Below are 16,124 nucleotides of genomic sequence, written 5' to 3'. Positions count from 1 at the left end.
CTCAGTGGGAAGAAAGTGCCTGACTGATGTCACCTGCTTAGTGCCCTTGTGTGTGCACGTGTGAGGATTTCCAGAGTTCTCTGAAGTAAGATGGGAGAGGGGCCACTAGGGTCCTAGGACTGTGAGCCGGAAGAGCTAGCGTTCAGAGTTGGTTCAGGCAACGGGGCACTGAAAAAGGAAAGAAGGCCTGGGGTTCCTGTCTGTAGTGGACACAGACATCCGTTCTTAGAGTTGGGAATGCAGGTCAGTGTGGAGCTTCAGATGGTCCTTCCCCTAGCATCCTAGAATGAAAGGAGGAGAGGCCAGAAGGACGGGAAGACAGGCAGAAAGGAAAGGAAAAGAAAGGGAAGGGGAAAAAAGGCAAAGAAAGGAAGAGGAGGGAGGGAGAAAGGAAGGGAAGGAAAGAAAGAAGGAAGAGAGGAAGGAAGAAAGAAGGAAGGAAGGGAAGGAAAGGAGGGAGGGAGGGAGGAAGGAAGGAAGAAGAAAAGAAGGGAAGGAAAGAAGGGAGGGAGGGGAAGGAAAGGAGGGAGGGAGGGAGGAAGGAAGGGCAGGAAGGAAGGGAGGAAGAGAGGAAGAGAAGGAAGGGAGGAAGGAAGGAGGAGAAGGAAGGGAGGAAGGAAGGGAGGGAGGAAGGAAGGAGGAAGGAAGGAAGAAGGAAGGAAGAAGGAAGGAAGGGCAGGAAGGAAGGGAGGAAGGAAGGGAGGGAGGAAGGAAGGAGGAAGGAAGGAAGAAGGAAGAAAGGGAGGAAGGAAGGGAGGAGGAAGGAAGGAGGAAGGAAAGAAAGAAGGAAGGAAGGATGGATGGATGGATGCAGGGTGCCCCTTCTGGTGCCAAAAGGTGTCAGGCAGCAGGGAGCCTCCCTCACTTCCATAAACTAGTCTCTTGGACCTTGCAAGAACATTCACAGCTACCTTCTGTCCCAGGTCCAAGTCTGAATACTCCAGATTCCTCCTATGCACACTACACCACTGAGTTCATCCCGGGCCCGGGATAATGTTTGCCAGCTCACTGTGTCCCTCTGAATGGTTAGCACTTGCCTGAGAGCACAGATCTTGTGTTCAGTGTCACGAGCCTTTGGAGGTCACGGTGGCATAAGGTGCAGAGTGTGAGGTGCACACTGTCTCCAAGCTCCTTGCACTGTGTCGGGGGGTGGGGGGGCAGGGGGGACGGACATCCACTGGGGCTGTAGACAGCCAGTCAGGCAGCTGCTGCCGAATGCTCCCACACACCTCCTGGCCATCTCTGGCGTGCTGGAGCCTCTACTCCGTGGAGATCCCATGAAGCACCTGTAGGGCTAGAGCTGCCTCTGCCATTTGCAGCGGCACAGGTTCTGATGGCCCCCATCAGCGTCCAGGAGTGGCTGGTACCACAGACCTGGGCTATGCCTGTTTAGCGTCTCTGAGGCCTCATACCTGACATGTCTCTGCCTCTGGGTTGCTTCTCTGCCTGTTGCCTTTCCCCGTCTGGTGGGTGAACAGCTGCTCTAGGTGAACAGTCTAACCTCTGCTGGACTTCACTAGGGCAGGTAAGAGCTGGTAGAAAAAAAATGCGGAGCAAAAGATTGAAGAGACAGGGTCAGGGGCCAAGACAACTTTCTGTTTGTTTGGGAATGGAATCTTTCCCCCTTAGACCAAGTCAGAAGGGAAGGGACATGTGGCTGTTTTCTTGAGATGTGTGTGCGTCCTGCTCATTCTGTCCCTGCACAGCCCGTGCAGCACAGGAGTCATAGGCCAGGGTGGGACCACACCTTCTTGTTTCAGTACCCCTTAGGGAAGGGACGGACTCTCTGGGGGCCTCACGCTGGCTCATGGTCACAGTACCACCCTCCGTTCTGGCTCCATCCAACTCTGTGCGGGTCTGAGGAGGCTTTGTCCTCTATGAGCTGCCCCCTCCTCGGGGGTGTGGGGTGGGGACGGAGATGACCTTCCCACAGACTGCCACGACACCAGTCCTCAGCATGGCGACCGGCTCGGCCCACCCTTGGCTCTCCTCCGTCTGATTGCTGTCTGATGGCGACCCTCTTGTCTCTTGAATGGCCTCCAGCTCTCCCCAGCCCAGCCTCCAGATCCTCAGGCCCTTCACCTCTGCTTCCCCTTTGCTGGTTCTCTGGGGTACCCTATCCCTACTTGCTACCTCAGGACCCCTGTGTCAAGAGGAACCGAGGCTCGCTGACCCTCCTGCGAGGTGTTCTCTCGCTTTACTGTTCATGTTAACTGTCCGTCTAAGTGTAGTGAGGGGGCCACTGTTCGGTGTGTCGTGGAGTGGCTCCAGGTCACTTTCCGTGAGGTGGGTGTAGACAGAGGTACTCCATGGCTGCCCAAAGATTAGGGTGAGATGGGAATCTTAGCCCAAGGCAGACAGAGACCCCATAGCCTGTAGCTCTGATCACTCCACAGCAGGCAGCCACAAGCACTGGGCAGCCGCTACTGGACGAGGTGTCCCAGCAGTACAGTCACGGACCCGGAACTGCCAGTGGACAGAATGTACTTGGATCGTCTGAGAATGGCCAGTCCATGCCCAGGTCCTGGGTCTGCACCACTGTGCTGGCCAGGCAGTGCAAGGCAGGCCCGTGCCTGAGGGAAAATGTTTGGGCACACACAGCTGAGACTCACTGGCCACATCAGGCCATGGGAGGGCTGGGCACACCTCATCTAAGTCATGGAAGGTTTGGGATATGGATTCTAGCACACGTGGGGAGTGGGTTTCACAGGAGAGCTCTGAGGGAAAAAAATCAGAGCCTTTCTCACATAGAGGCCAAAGGACCCAGCATCTTTGGCAAGCCAAACAGGAGGGCTCTAGAGGGCAGGATGATGTCAACGGTCTCCTGGGACTGGTCTCTCAGAAGGAACCCTAGCAGGGGAGGTAGGGAATGCCCTTGAGGAGAGAGAAGGGCTGCAGCAGGCGTGGAGACCTCTCTGCGTTTCGGGCATGAGCTCCAGAGTGACCCTCTGCCGCTGTGCTAGACCGTGTAAATATTTTTCTTAGGAGGGAGGAGAGAGCATCCATTCATTAGACAGCTCTGCCTTGAAGGAACTGAGAAGTATCTGTTTAGGCATAAAAGCTAAAAACAGTGTTCACCGCTCTTTTAAAAAAAAATCATTTCTGCAGCTCAAACACGGCCAAGCTGAGTTTTTTTTTCAAGTGCAATATAAATAAATATGACCCCCACTCTCCCAGCTGAGAGCAGAGGAGTTTGTGTCAACACGGCCAGATCCTTTGCTCTGGAAGCCAGGACTGGCCTGGGGATCCAGAACATCCCTCTGGGTTCCCACTGGAACTGCCAGTGGGATGTGTCCCAGTTCAGCTCTGGCCAATACTGCAGCTACAGGGAGTGTCCCTCTCCTAGAGAGATCCGGTCAGGTGTGGGACCTGTCAGAAGGGAAGGGACACGTGGCCGTTTTCTTGAGATGTGTGTGCGTCCTGCTCACTCTGTCCCTGCACAGCCCGTGCAGCACAGGAGCAGAGGCCCACACTCACGCCGCTGCGCCCTGTCGGCTGCCTGTCTCCTTGTCTTCCCCTCCAGGCTTTCAACTCCCCCTGTTCAGTTTCCTGGTGACAAAGCCTAGATGCTGCTGCCCTCTGGGCCCTTGCCTGAAGGAGACATGTCCCAGAAACGTCAGACAGCCCAGGATATGAGTAGCTGCTGGTGCCGCCATGGTCTCTGTTGTTGGGGCTCGTGAACTGTTTGCACCAGGCAGGGTGTCGTGACTGTAGGATGCTGGCATAGGAAGAACATTGAGGGTGAACAGGACTCTTCAAGAGCGTCGCTTCCTAGGCTTTGGCCATAATTCAGTCAGTAAAGTGCTTGCTGTGTGGATAGGAAGGCCCAACTTCGGTCTCCCAGAACTCCCACCTAACAGCAACAAAGCCCGAGCATGCGTACATGGTTCTAACCCCCACGCCAGGGAAATGGAGACCGGAGGTTACCTAGAGCTCACTCACCAGCCAATTCAGCTGAATTAGTAAGTTCTGGGCCAATTGGAGACTCTACCAGCAGTGTGTGTTAGCCTTAGGACGCATGTGTGCACGTGGTCCATCGTCCTAGAAAGAGCCAAGGCACCGGCTTGAGGGCATTCCTCTCCAGGGGCTAGCTGGGCTCAAATCAGGGGAGTCCCGTGCAGCCCCATCCTTCAGCTTCTGAGTAGAAAACCCTGCTTTAAGGGCAAGCTCCACGGAAGTCAACCCCACTGGTGACAGAGGGGTCAACAGCGCCATTCCGTGTGCTCAGACAGCCCTGAGACCCTGGACCCATAGCCTCCTCCGGTCCGCAAGTAAGACTCAGAGCCAGGATGCAATGGCTGAGAGTCTCCATCAGCACACCTTTAATAGTATGGCAAACACTCTGCCTTTCCCCCTGCCCAGAAGAGACCCCAGTGTTAGCTCCCTGAAGGTTCCAAGCTTACACAAATCCACTGCTCCAGAGAAACTACTTCAAAAACCGTTATGGAAAAAATAAGGGCTACAGTGACATGGGCTATGTGAGAAGACCAGATGCCAGCCCAGGGCAAGCCAAGACCATGCTCCCTAGTCAGGCTGGTCTAGCTTTCGAGAGGCCTTATGTTGGGGCTCATGCTGGCTTCCTCCCATAGGTCTGCTCCCAGATTCTTTGAAGGGAGCGACGCCTTCTGGGATCCATTTGCGACACCAAACAGAAAGTCGGCCCCCTTGGGGGACATGCCAGAGTTTCAGAGCTGTGAGCCTATGAGATGTCTGTATGCGTGTGTGTGTACTCTTCACCAGCCTCTTGGAGAACAGAGGGTATTTATTTTAAGAGTCAAAAAAGATGTTTTGAGCAACCCCACTTAGCTAAATCCTGGCACCAGTACTCGAGAGAGAAGCTAAATGCCGCAGGTCAAACCTCATTTTTTTGGCTAAAATGTTCAGTCAAAACACACCTAATACTTCTGCCGGGGTGCGGGGAGAAGTTGAGAGCCTGGGGCAGCCACCACTGCCAGCGACCAGCAAGCCAGCAGTGCGTATGCAGAGGCTGAGCTAGCAACATAAAGAGGGTTTTCAGTAACCGGCAGCCCAGCCAGGGAGGAAGCCAAGGCTGAGAGGCTCCGGAGTGTGTCCGGAGGTTTCTCCACCCAAGGTCAGCAGCGGGTGAGGAGGCCTCATTAAAGATATTCCTACCTGGCAAGGCTGCTACTGAGTCGGACTCAGACCTTCCCTTGCAGGCAGGGTCTGGTGCCAGCTTCCTCTGAGGGTGTGATGCTCACTCCTGTGGCACCAGTGACTCAGGAAGCCTGCCATGTGGCGCTGACTCGAGCATCTACTCAGAGTATGTGTGAAGAGGCCAAGGAACAGAGCTCCCCAGCTCCTGTCCCCAAGACTAGCCAGCCCCCCCCCACCCCCGTGACCTAGACAGCACAGGGCTCTGGTTGTTCCCTCTTCACCCCAACTTGAGGGGTTGGGGATGAGAATGTTGACACTCCTCTATGTACCCCCATTGCAAACTCTAGGGTAGGTAGGGGCTGCTGCCAAGGCTGTGCTAACTCTTCCGGAAATGAGGGAGCCCATAGTGGGGTAAGTGAGGGCTCATCCTATTTGGCTAGTTAGCCTCTGCTGTGACCACACTCATCCGTAGGGCTTTCCCTTCCACTCAGTTAAAGGATGGGCAGGCAGGTCCGGAGAAGGCTGTGTGGCCCACTCGCAGGCAGGCAGTCTTGCTAGTTAGCGCCCGTGCACAACAGTCACTCCTGTGTGATGGGGAGCAGGCTCAGCTCTCTAGATGTAAGGGCTCTCTCTAACAGTATTCCCTCGGAGGCAGCCACATACTCCAGAGTGTGAGAGCAGGCACGGGCGAGCCCTCCCCAGGGCTGGTGCCCTTGCAGCTGTCTGAAGCTTGACTGAGCACACAGGGAGCAGAGCAGCCTCAGCCCCACTTTTGTTAGTGACACAGCTTTTACACCAGGAGGCTGAGCTGTGACAGGAGCACCTCCTTACTCCTCAGGGATGGGCTGGGGTGCCCTTTCCAGCAGATCCAGGACAGCTCCTCTCTCTTGCAGCAGGAGAGCAACCAGAGGCACCTCGTGCCCCGCCCCGTTCCCGAGTCTTCTCTTTCCAGTGTCAAGCACTGCGTTGACATCGGTGTGTTTAGTACAAGGCGACTGTGGAATGCCACCAAGCAAGCTCCTTAGACTGGTCCTAAAACGTCACCTGGTCTACTGTGACCTGTTTGCTGACAGGTTCAGCACACATAGCACATACTTGGGGGCTTTTCAACTGCCCACATGCGTGTGTGTGTGTGTGTGTGTGTGTGTGTGTGTGTGTGTGTGTGTACGTGCATGCTGTGCGCGCGCGCATGAATGTGTCCCTGAACCCTGGGACCCCAGGAAAGGGTCCTAGCAGGTGGCCAGGTAGAGCATCCAGCTAGGCCAGGCATCTCAGCTCAGGACTCTTCACTACTGAGTGTCAGAAGGAGGTCCTCCATTCACTAAGCTGATGGGGTTTGGAGACATGCACTGGGTTCAGAACCTTACTGAGCACATAGGCCACAGATCCCATGAGGGACATCTTTCTGAGGTCTCCTCACTCCGTGGCTGTGTCCAGCCTTCTCAGCACAGTATAAGCCTTACTTCCCTTGGAAAAATGAAAACACTTAATTTTATCCTACTGGCTAAAGCCGAGAGAGCTATTGGCCCAAAGGACTGGCACATATCCTGCCACAAGTGGTTGCAGCACAGAAGAACGGCTACCCTGCACACATTTAACCAAGAGGTCTCCATGCCTGCTGGGAACGCCACCCAGGGTACAGGTTTAAATAGTTGTGTCTGGGTAGCAGGAAGAGGCGTCCTGGGGTGACCTTTGCCTCCAGTGTGTGAGCAACGCTTCCCTGGAAGGGAAGGCCTTCCTAAGGTGTGGTAGTCAGTCTCACTTTGTAGTGTCCAGGTTCACAAGGTCCTCTCCTCACTCCCTGGCCCTGCTTTGAGAGAGAAGAGAAGCCGTGGAGGGGCGCAGGAGCACAACTGTTCACAGCTCAGCTCTGGCTGGCTTCTGTGGCTGGCCATGGGGGCAGAATCAAGCCAGGCTGGGCAAAGCACCTCACTGGGTCACAGGGTGCAGTCCCCTCTGGAACCTTGAGTCTTGTATGGCACTCACCTTGCCTCACTCTCACTTTTCACTTAGAGTCACTTTCTAAACCACGCTTTCAGAATTCATTAAAAGAAACATAAAATTCACAATTGGTTAGGATTCCCAACACTTAGAATGCAGCCTGTCGTCGTTACAGCCGAGCCGGGCACAGCCTGTTTTTGTATGCCACATTTTGGTTCCCTTGCCGGCCCGCGCAGGTACACATGGGCACCTCAGGGTAGTGTGACCGGGAGGGAAAGAAAGCCCTTGGGCCTGACATCACGCCTTGTTTTATTTTTCAAGTATGATTTTCCATCTCGGTGCTTGTTCTTATGGAGGTGACATTATAATTTATGGACATGAGTGTATGTGCTGGACTTCCAATCCAGAAGGGGAAAAGTCCAGTTTCTACCACTCATTTGTTGGTTTCCAGCCCTCCAGAGCAGGGTTGCTGGCTTTCTGAGAGGGTACGTGGGTCAAAATGCCGCAGCTGTGCAGGTCTGAGCCAAGGAAAGGGGTCTGGGAGGTCCTGGGGCAGAAGGATCCGAGGGATGGGGGTCTGTACTGCGGAATAGGGAGTGTCTTCTGTGGCCCACCAAGCACCTTCATGATGTCCAGTACCATGGCTGAAGACGAGCTCCCCTAACTACAAACAACCATCTTTCCCCCCAGGGCGTGTTGACACGCTCCTGTCCCAGGCTGAAACATACAGAGCCTTGAGCGTGCTTCCTCCATATCTGCTGTCTCTGAGAGCAGAGTTGAACTCTGCACACACACACACACACACACACACACACACACACACACACACACACACACACACACACACACACCCTGAGCCCCATGGTCACAGCCTAGTCACCCCATTCGTGCCTGGGCAGATCTGCTTGGGTTTCTGGCAGAGCTCAGAGTCTGATGTCCCTTTCAGGGTCTGAGCTCCATGCTTGCTGCAACCACAGGTGGCCTGCCCTGAGGTTCTGTCTGCCGTGCCAGCCCTCACCCTGTGAGGCAGGCTCTCACACATAGGCCATGGGCTCTTAGCGGAGCAATAGCGTCTCTGAAATGGAGCTGTAGAGAAGCAATGACGTTTGCAGAAAAAGGAGACGTCATTTCGGGGTGTGTTTAGGCCCAGGCGAATGGAGGACCTCAGTTAGAATAAGGACACTAAAGCAAACGACCAAGGACACGCAAGGACGCACATGGTCCCTCTGCTCTTGACCTTGGGCACAACGTGAGCGGCTGCATGAGGTCCAGCCTTGGCTTTTCCAAAGCAATGGTTTGTAACCTGGGATTGTAGACCAGGTTAGCCCTTTCCTTCCTTGTGTTGCTTCTGGTCAGGATTCTCTCTCTCTCTCTCTCTCTCTCTCTCTCTCTCTCTCTCTCTGTCTCTCTCTGTCTCTCTCTCTGTCTCTCTCACTCTCTCTCTCTCTCTCTCTCTCTCTCTCTCTCTCTCTCTCTCTCTCTCTCTCTCACACACACACACACACACACACACACACACACACACAACTAAAAGGGCTTCCAAAAAAGAGCCCCCGTTATTTCTCAGGGAAGCCACAAGATCTTGCCTTCATGCCAGCTGAGGTGTTGATCTGCCCCAAGGCCCACAGCCCTCTGAAGCTTGAGGGCCACATCAGTCAGTCACTTAACATCCCTTTCCCAATTTGCTTTGCAGCAGATGCTGACGGATACAGAAGTGTCATCCCAGGACAGCTGCATCAAAAAGGTAGGCGAACACACCGTCCCCGCCATCGCCCTGCGCCTCTGTGTGTGGCTGCTGGTGGGGCAGCTGTGAGCTTGTGACTGTTTCTGAACTACGGAGCACAGAAGCAGGTCCATGGGCACAGTGTCATCTGCACAGTGTACGCAAGCCACGAGGGGAGATGCTCGTTTTCAGTGTGTAAGCGGGCAGGGGGCGTGGGGGTGGGGGGTGTCACCTCAGTAAGCAACGCCAGCTCTTGAGAACAGAGGTGAACCCTGTGCCCGTGGGAATGCTGCAGGCCACGCAGACACATGGAAACTAAATAAAGGCAGGTTGTGTTTATTTAACTATCTTCACTGGTTCACTGGATACTCACATGAAAAGAATATGGGGTGGGCGGGCAGGCGGAGGGGGGGCCGCGGGCCGCAGGTTCAACAGATCCTTCTGCCGCACTCTCAGCTAGCTCCCAAAGAGGGCTCAAGCGTCGCTTTAAGTAAAGCAAACCATTAAGGAAAAAGAAAAGCATCAACTGGGTATTGTCTAGGCCTCTCTCTCTGATGATGGATCATAGCTGGTTGATAAACACGGCTCTGAAAGTCCCAGAGACAGAGAGAGCTGTGTGGAGGAAGGGTACACATGGCCCAGGGAGAGACACACACACATACACAGAGGTGAGTGCTAACACTGCAGTCTGCACGGCAGCAAGAAGATGCTCCCCGGTCACCTCCTGAGCCTCCCTGAGCTCACACGCCATGTACCGCTCACAGCGCATGCATGCACAGGGAGACACGCATGTGCGAATGTTCATACAAGCATCCTATCCTGTGTTCAGGATCTTCCTATGAAATTAAAGCATCCCCTTCTCTCTGGACATCTTTGCTTGTTTACATGCACATCCCTACCTGGAAGTGGTGGGGTCTGGGCTCAGGATGCAGTGTATGCAGCATCAGCACCAAGTGGTCCACCCAGTGTCACAGAGCATGTACTTGTGGGGTCCTGCCCACCCCCAAGTGGACAGACAAATATGACCTGATGTGCACTAAGGCATGTAGGCAGAGCTCTCTGCCTGGGATGGGTGCCTGTCCTCCAGGCGGACCTCAGCATGAGAGAACGTTTAACAATGGCCCTTTCTCCATTTTCTGCCTTCCTTCATCTCTCCCTCTACCTTTTAAGTGTACCACCGACCAGAGTCCTACACACACAGACACACATGCACACACACACACAGACACACACACAGACACACATGCACACACACACACAGACACACACAGACACTTCTTCCTTTGCCTCTTTGGATACATTTGAGTTTTCTGTACCACCGACCAGAGTTCCTACACACACACACACACACACACACACACACACACACACACACACACACACACACACACACACACACAGACACACATGCACACACACAGACACACACACACACAGACACAGACACACATGCACACATGCACACACACACAGACACACACACACACACAGACACACACACACAGACACAGACACACACACAGACACACACACACACAGACACACACACACACACAGACACACACACACACACAGACACACACACACACACACACACACACACACACACACACACACACACACACACACACACACACACACACACACACAGACACACAGACGCTTCTTCCTTTGCCTCTTTGGATACATTTGAGTTTTCTGAAAGGAAAGGTGTAGGGCTGGAACAGAATTGTATAACGTAAGAACTGTGGATAGCCAGGCTGTGGTGTCGCACGCCTTTAACCCCAGCACTCAGAAGGCAGAGTCATGTGGATCTCTGTTAGTTCAAGGCCAGCCTGGTCTACAGAACAAATCCAGGACAGCCAAGGCTACACAGAGAAACCTTGTCTCAAAAAACAAAACAAAACAAACAAAAATAACTGTGGAGAAGTGAAACACAGTCTGCCTCATGCCACAAACAGAGCTGGGTCCCTGTGTCTGTCGCTGGGTGTTCTGTGCAGGTGGCCTAGCAGGAGGTTGTAGGGCAAGATGGATTCTCAAGCCATCCAGCAAGGCTGTCCAGCCCAGGCAGAGGTCAAAGGTCAAGTTCAAGTGTAAGGGACCATGGAAAGGAAAGCTCTGGATGCTTTTGATTGGAAACAAAATAACAAAAATAGCCTATGGCAAGAGAGCCTAGCCACTCTCCTCCTGCTCCCAGGTAGAAGGTGGGCGTGCTGTTTGTGATGTGTGCTCTTTGTCCCCCTATAAAATGTGGTCCTGTGAGGTCTTGCCTCACCTGGTCCCAGGTCATCCTGAGAGCTTCTCAAGCTGTGAGGTAGTCTGCAACCAGAGACTTTAGTAGGGCGACAGAGCAGTCTCCATCTCAGGTCCCTGTGGTGCCTCGAAGCTGCAGCCAGGCTGAGGGTCTCCGAGACTCAATGTGCCCACCTAGACTGGAGCATCTTGAAGGCCAGTGTCAGCACCAGAGCCGGGAGGGGACACCGGCTGCAGCTGTGCAGGCTTCTCAGCGCCCAGCCCAGCCCTCTTGCTCCTTCGGCCCTGTCGGAGGAAGTTAGAGGCAGTTTGTGCCCAAGCTCCACACATGGAGCTGAGGCTGTTGGACAGCACAGTTTCACATACACACACCACATACACACACAGACGCACACACAGACACACAACACACACACAGACACACAACACACACACACACACACACACACACACACACACACACACGGCATTTGGCCGCTGTCCTGCTTCACCAGGGTCACAAGACAAGAATTAAAACCTAGCCTTGGGTCTGGACCTGAGCAGTGGGAGACCCAAGGAGACTGGACGGGAGATAGGAGTTACAAGTCAACAGCAAAGAGGTCACATGCCAGGGCCTAGGGGCATGATGGGATACAGGTGCCTTTGAACGGCTGTCTAGATGGAAGTTTCCACCTCTCCAACAGTTTGTCACTTAAAGCTGTGGCTAGTGTATGTCCGTACCTTGTTCTTGCTGAGGCAGCGCCACAGACAGCCCTGTGTTATTTTAATGATGAATCCAGCAAGTTCCTAGTGTCTTATTTTTGTAGTTTGCATCACCTGAGGGAAGACACGCACACCTGTATTAAAAAAAAATATATATGAGACTGGGCGTGGTGGCACACGCCTGTAATCTCAGCACTCGGGAGACATAGGCAGGTGGATCGCTGTGAGTTCGAGGCCAGCCTGGTGTACAAAGTGAGTCCAGGACAGCCAGGGCTACACAGAGAAACCCTGTCTTGAAAAACAAAAACAAAAAAAATATGGTAGGGGATTGTGGTACAAAAGGGCATGTGGAGGCTGTGTGGCCTTGGGTTGGTCCGTTGCCACATCTGGGTTATATGTGTTTCCTGCTGCCAGTGTCTGCTCCTGTGAAATGCAGTGGCCTTAGTTTGAGTCTTTCAACCCCTTGACACTGATGAGGAAAGAGAGACAGAGGAGGCCACTCTGTAAGTATTAGAGGATAGGTGATTGCAGAGGACTTGCTCTCTTCTTAGTTTATTCATAATTTGCAGAAGAAACGGCCCAGGACTGGGCAAGCATGGCTACACATGGGTCACATTCAAGACTGCAGGCCTGTCCTGAGAGGAGCTGTGGCTGGCTCAGGCTACCCTCACCACCACCCCCATCCATTCTCCTCCCTTTGTCCCTCACTGGACCCAGCCTCCCCTTTGCCCCCATTAACCCCTGTCTCTTACTCTCAGTGTCCCTCTGGGCCTTGTCGTCCCCAACATTGTGGCCTCACGCCCCCGGGGCTTATGTGTCTGTGTTCCAGACCTCCAGTGCCTAAAACCCAGCGCTTCGTGTGTGTGCCCTCCCGGCGGAGGCGGCACAGCACCTGAGCTTTCCCAGAAGTCACTTTGGCTGTGGTGAGATGCATTCAGGCCTCTTCCCACGGCAGAACCCAGGAGCGCTGGGGCTGCCCCTCTGTTTAGTCTGTTTACTTAGAGGGAAGCCCGGGGCTCCTAGAGAGCAAACATCTGCGGGAGATAATCTAGCCGGCTGTCCATCCATCACTGGGCCCGCAGGGCTCCCTGGAGAGCACGTCGGAGCCAGTAATAAAAAGGCCGGGAGAAGAGGCTTTGGGGACGAATAAAGAGCCGTGTTAAGGGCTCGCAGAAAATGGATGGAAGACATTATTAAGGCTCAATGGCTGCCTTATCAAAATCCAATAGGATAGACATTTGGCAAAGGCTTAAATTTATTCTTTGACTTTCTGGAGGGCTTGAATTTATCCGTTAACAAGAGTGTAGTCCACCCGGGGAGATGGTATCAGCCGAAGGAATTTTGATTCAATCTCTTCAGTGATATGAAAAGGGAAAACACAGGGCCCCTCGGCCTTTCCCTTTGTCCCACTTTATCTTGTTTTCCTTCAGCATCTTGCAAAAGGAAGGAGGGTGTTAATACAGGGCAACTGGGGAGAACACAAATGAAAGGAAGTGACCTTTTTCTCTTGTGTTTTTATTTCCTCCCTTTCTCTGCTCCCTCTCCAGCCCCAAATAGAGAAATCGGGGATTTGTGCCATTATAACTGGGACTCGGTGGGCCTGGAGAAGGCTCCTCTCTGGAAGGTCCCAGCCAGCACTCCTGGGCTAGGGTGGGAGGCACGCAAAGAGTAAAAAATAAATTGAAAGGGTCAGCGATGGGTCCATAAATCTCTTCCAGTTATTATTTCGTACAAAATGCTACAGGTCATAAAAGCCGCCTGATAGCCCACAAGTGGTCCAAACAGGATGATTGATTGATGTTTATGAAAATCTGTGAGATGATTATTTGGCCGTTAGAGGTATAGCCTCTCCCACTGGACTTGGGGACATTTTTCCCATCCTATGCTCCTGGGTGAGCTGCTCCTGGTGACCGGAAGCCCAGAGGCCTCAGGGCTTATAAAGATGACTGGAGCCAGGGGTGTGAACTCAGCCTGCTGGCGAGGTGGGAACCTAGGCAGCCAGGCAACTACCAAGTGGCTTTTGTGCAGCAATTACTTGGATGTCAGACATCCTGATATCTAAGCAGGGCCACGACTGAGTGAGCTGTTTGCCTCTGCAGACCGTTTCTTCGTAAGGACTGTGCAGCGGGGATTGTTCCATATTGTTCTTATGTAGCTGGAGGCGGTGGGGGTACACACACTGGTGCCCTGCAGGTCAGCATCTGGCTGGTACCCATTAGGACCGGCTCTCCTCCACCACCCATCGCTTGGCCATCCTGGGTTATGCTAAGGGCTGTCACTGAAGTGAGCTAAGAAACCTCTTCCTCCCCTGCCCTTACCAGCCAGCTGGCAACCCATCGAGGCACATAACTACGCCACAGTTTCCCTACAGACTCTCTTTATTACCGCACACACACACACACTTGCACACACACACACACAACCCGACAAACACACACACACAAAACAACCTACCACTAACACAGTAAACTCAGCAATCGAAATTATTAATATGCATGTGGGATCAGTTATGTCTTCATGAAATCAGAGTGTGTTTAGCTACCCCCTCCCCGGAGACAGCCCTGAGTTGATTTTGATAATCTCAGGCTGAATAGACTTGCCTCCTTGCAGTAAGCCAGGGACAAAAGGCTGGACAGTGGTTGAAAGCCCTTGGAGGACGTGTCTCTCTTTCCATTGTTCTGGGGTTGCTGATAAAAGAGCCGGGAGTCCATTAATTCAGTGAATGAACATATAGCAAAGTCAGTCCCCTCTTGGAAACAATAATGTTGAGGTCAGCTTCGGTTGCCATGGAAACTAAGTACTCCTAAGAAGTTTGCATCCTTGATTTTGCTGAATCAAAGGCTGCAAACTGAAGAGGTGTGTAACACTGCCACCAAGACGGCACAAAGTCGGGAAGCGCTGCCTCTAAGGGTCTCTTTCTCCTGAGGGGCCTGGGCCACTGGCCTTGGGACCCTCAGTGGCTCTCTGAAACTAGCCTGTGTCTGGCTTCCTCACTCACCCCTCCCCAAAGGAGAGAGGATGCCGTTTTCACAACTTGAGACTTATCCAGAAGGCCCCTCCCGGGACTCCAGTGATAGGCAGTCTGGGGGAGGGGCTGCAGTGGAAACTCCAGCCACCTCTGTCGGGGCAGCTCGGGGCCCCAATTGGACTCTGACCTCACCTCCTTGCGCCACTTAAACTAGCTTCTTAGGGCAGGGCCTCGAACCGTGGCCCCTTGGCAAGATGATAAGGGTGACTAACAGCCCACCAGCGTGGCTTCAGTGAGTTATGGGCAGCCCCAAGCTTGATGATCACTCTGTAAACGTACATATCCTGAGCTGACTTGATGCAGATTATCCTCGCCCCCCACCCCTGCTGGAGGATCCCTTAAATCAGCTTGAACCATCAGATTAGGTGAGCAGAGGTGCGGCTAATTAATTTCCTGGCGGTAATTTATTACCTGCTCCCGTGGGTGTTGTCTCCAGGGCCAGGCTTGTCGGAGGGAGACTTAAGAGACAGACAGCGCTCAACCAACTGAAGGTACACAGGGCTTGGGGCATGCTGGGAATGGGTGGAGGGGTGCTGTGTTCATTGCTACATTTCTGTGAGAAGTAAGTCAGGATTTGCCATCTCAGAAACCTCTTACGTGGCTCTCATGAACTATCTCTGGGTAAAGGTCTTAGAGGAGGCAGAGGGGAGGTACCAAGTAGTAGGAAGCTGGCTGAGCTTACCCTCCCTGGGTTTCTAGCAGGGAGGGACAGCTTGTGTCCCTGGGGACTCTTCTCTGGCATCAGAAACTGTCAACAGGAGGACTGTCCCCTTCCCCTGGAGGCCTGGGATTAGGAGCTTTTATCTTCTAGCTCTTTCCCCACCCAGGAACCAGGCTCAGCTCTTGCTTTAGAGCCCTTGGCTTTGGACTTTGAAAGTGTGACCACACTGTCCCCTTTTGAAAACAGTACATGATGATTAGACTTAGTGTTCTGCAGGGTCTGGGGATTTAGCCAGGTATGGAGGGAGCAGCCAGTACTGCTCTGGAGTGGACAGACTGGGCAGCGGGGGACCATAGCAGTTCCTCGATAGAGGTGAGAGAGCAGGGGCTTGGTTGTCCCAACTCAGGCAGCATCTGTGTCCAGGGCAGAGGTGCACCTACAGCACAGAGTTCACAGTCACCCACTGTCAGTTCCTCACAACAAACTAGTACCTATGTGCATACAGGTGACCCGTGTGTGTGTGTGTGTGTGTGTGTGTGTGTGTGTTGTGGGGAGTGGTCTCAAACCCTGTCTCTGTCACCAGAGCAGCCCTTGCAGAGAGTACTGGGGAAGATGGCCAAGTGGGACGGCCTCTCCAGCACCCGCATCTGAGCAGGATTTACTGCTGCATTACTGGCTTTATAGGAGCCAGATGGAAGCGT

At 53.4% G+C, this 16,124-nt stretch overlaps 1 protein-coding gene across 1 annotated transcript in view; it reads left to right on the top strand.

The window, feature by feature from the left end:
* Positions 1-16,124, top strand: part of Prdm16 (PR/SET domain 16) — a 316,464-nt gene that overhangs the window by 148,523 nt on the left and 151,817 nt on the right. The window contains exon 3 of the mRNA XM_051171023.1: positions 8,750-8,800. Coding sequence (XP_051026980.1) covers positions 8,750-8,800 — 51 coding nt within the window. The remainder of the gene's footprint in view (positions 1-8,749; positions 8,801-16,124) is intronic.

The sequence above is a fragment of the Acomys russatus genome, chromosome 29, assembly GCF_903995435.1.
Source record: "Acomys russatus chromosome 29, mAcoRus1.1, whole genome shotgun sequence".
Lineage (NCBI taxonomy): Eukaryota > Metazoa > Chordata > Mammalia > Rodentia > Muridae > Acomys > Acomys russatus.
The sequence above is the reverse complement of the archived record's forward strand: the minus strand, read 5'-3'. Positions and strand labels throughout refer to the sequence as shown.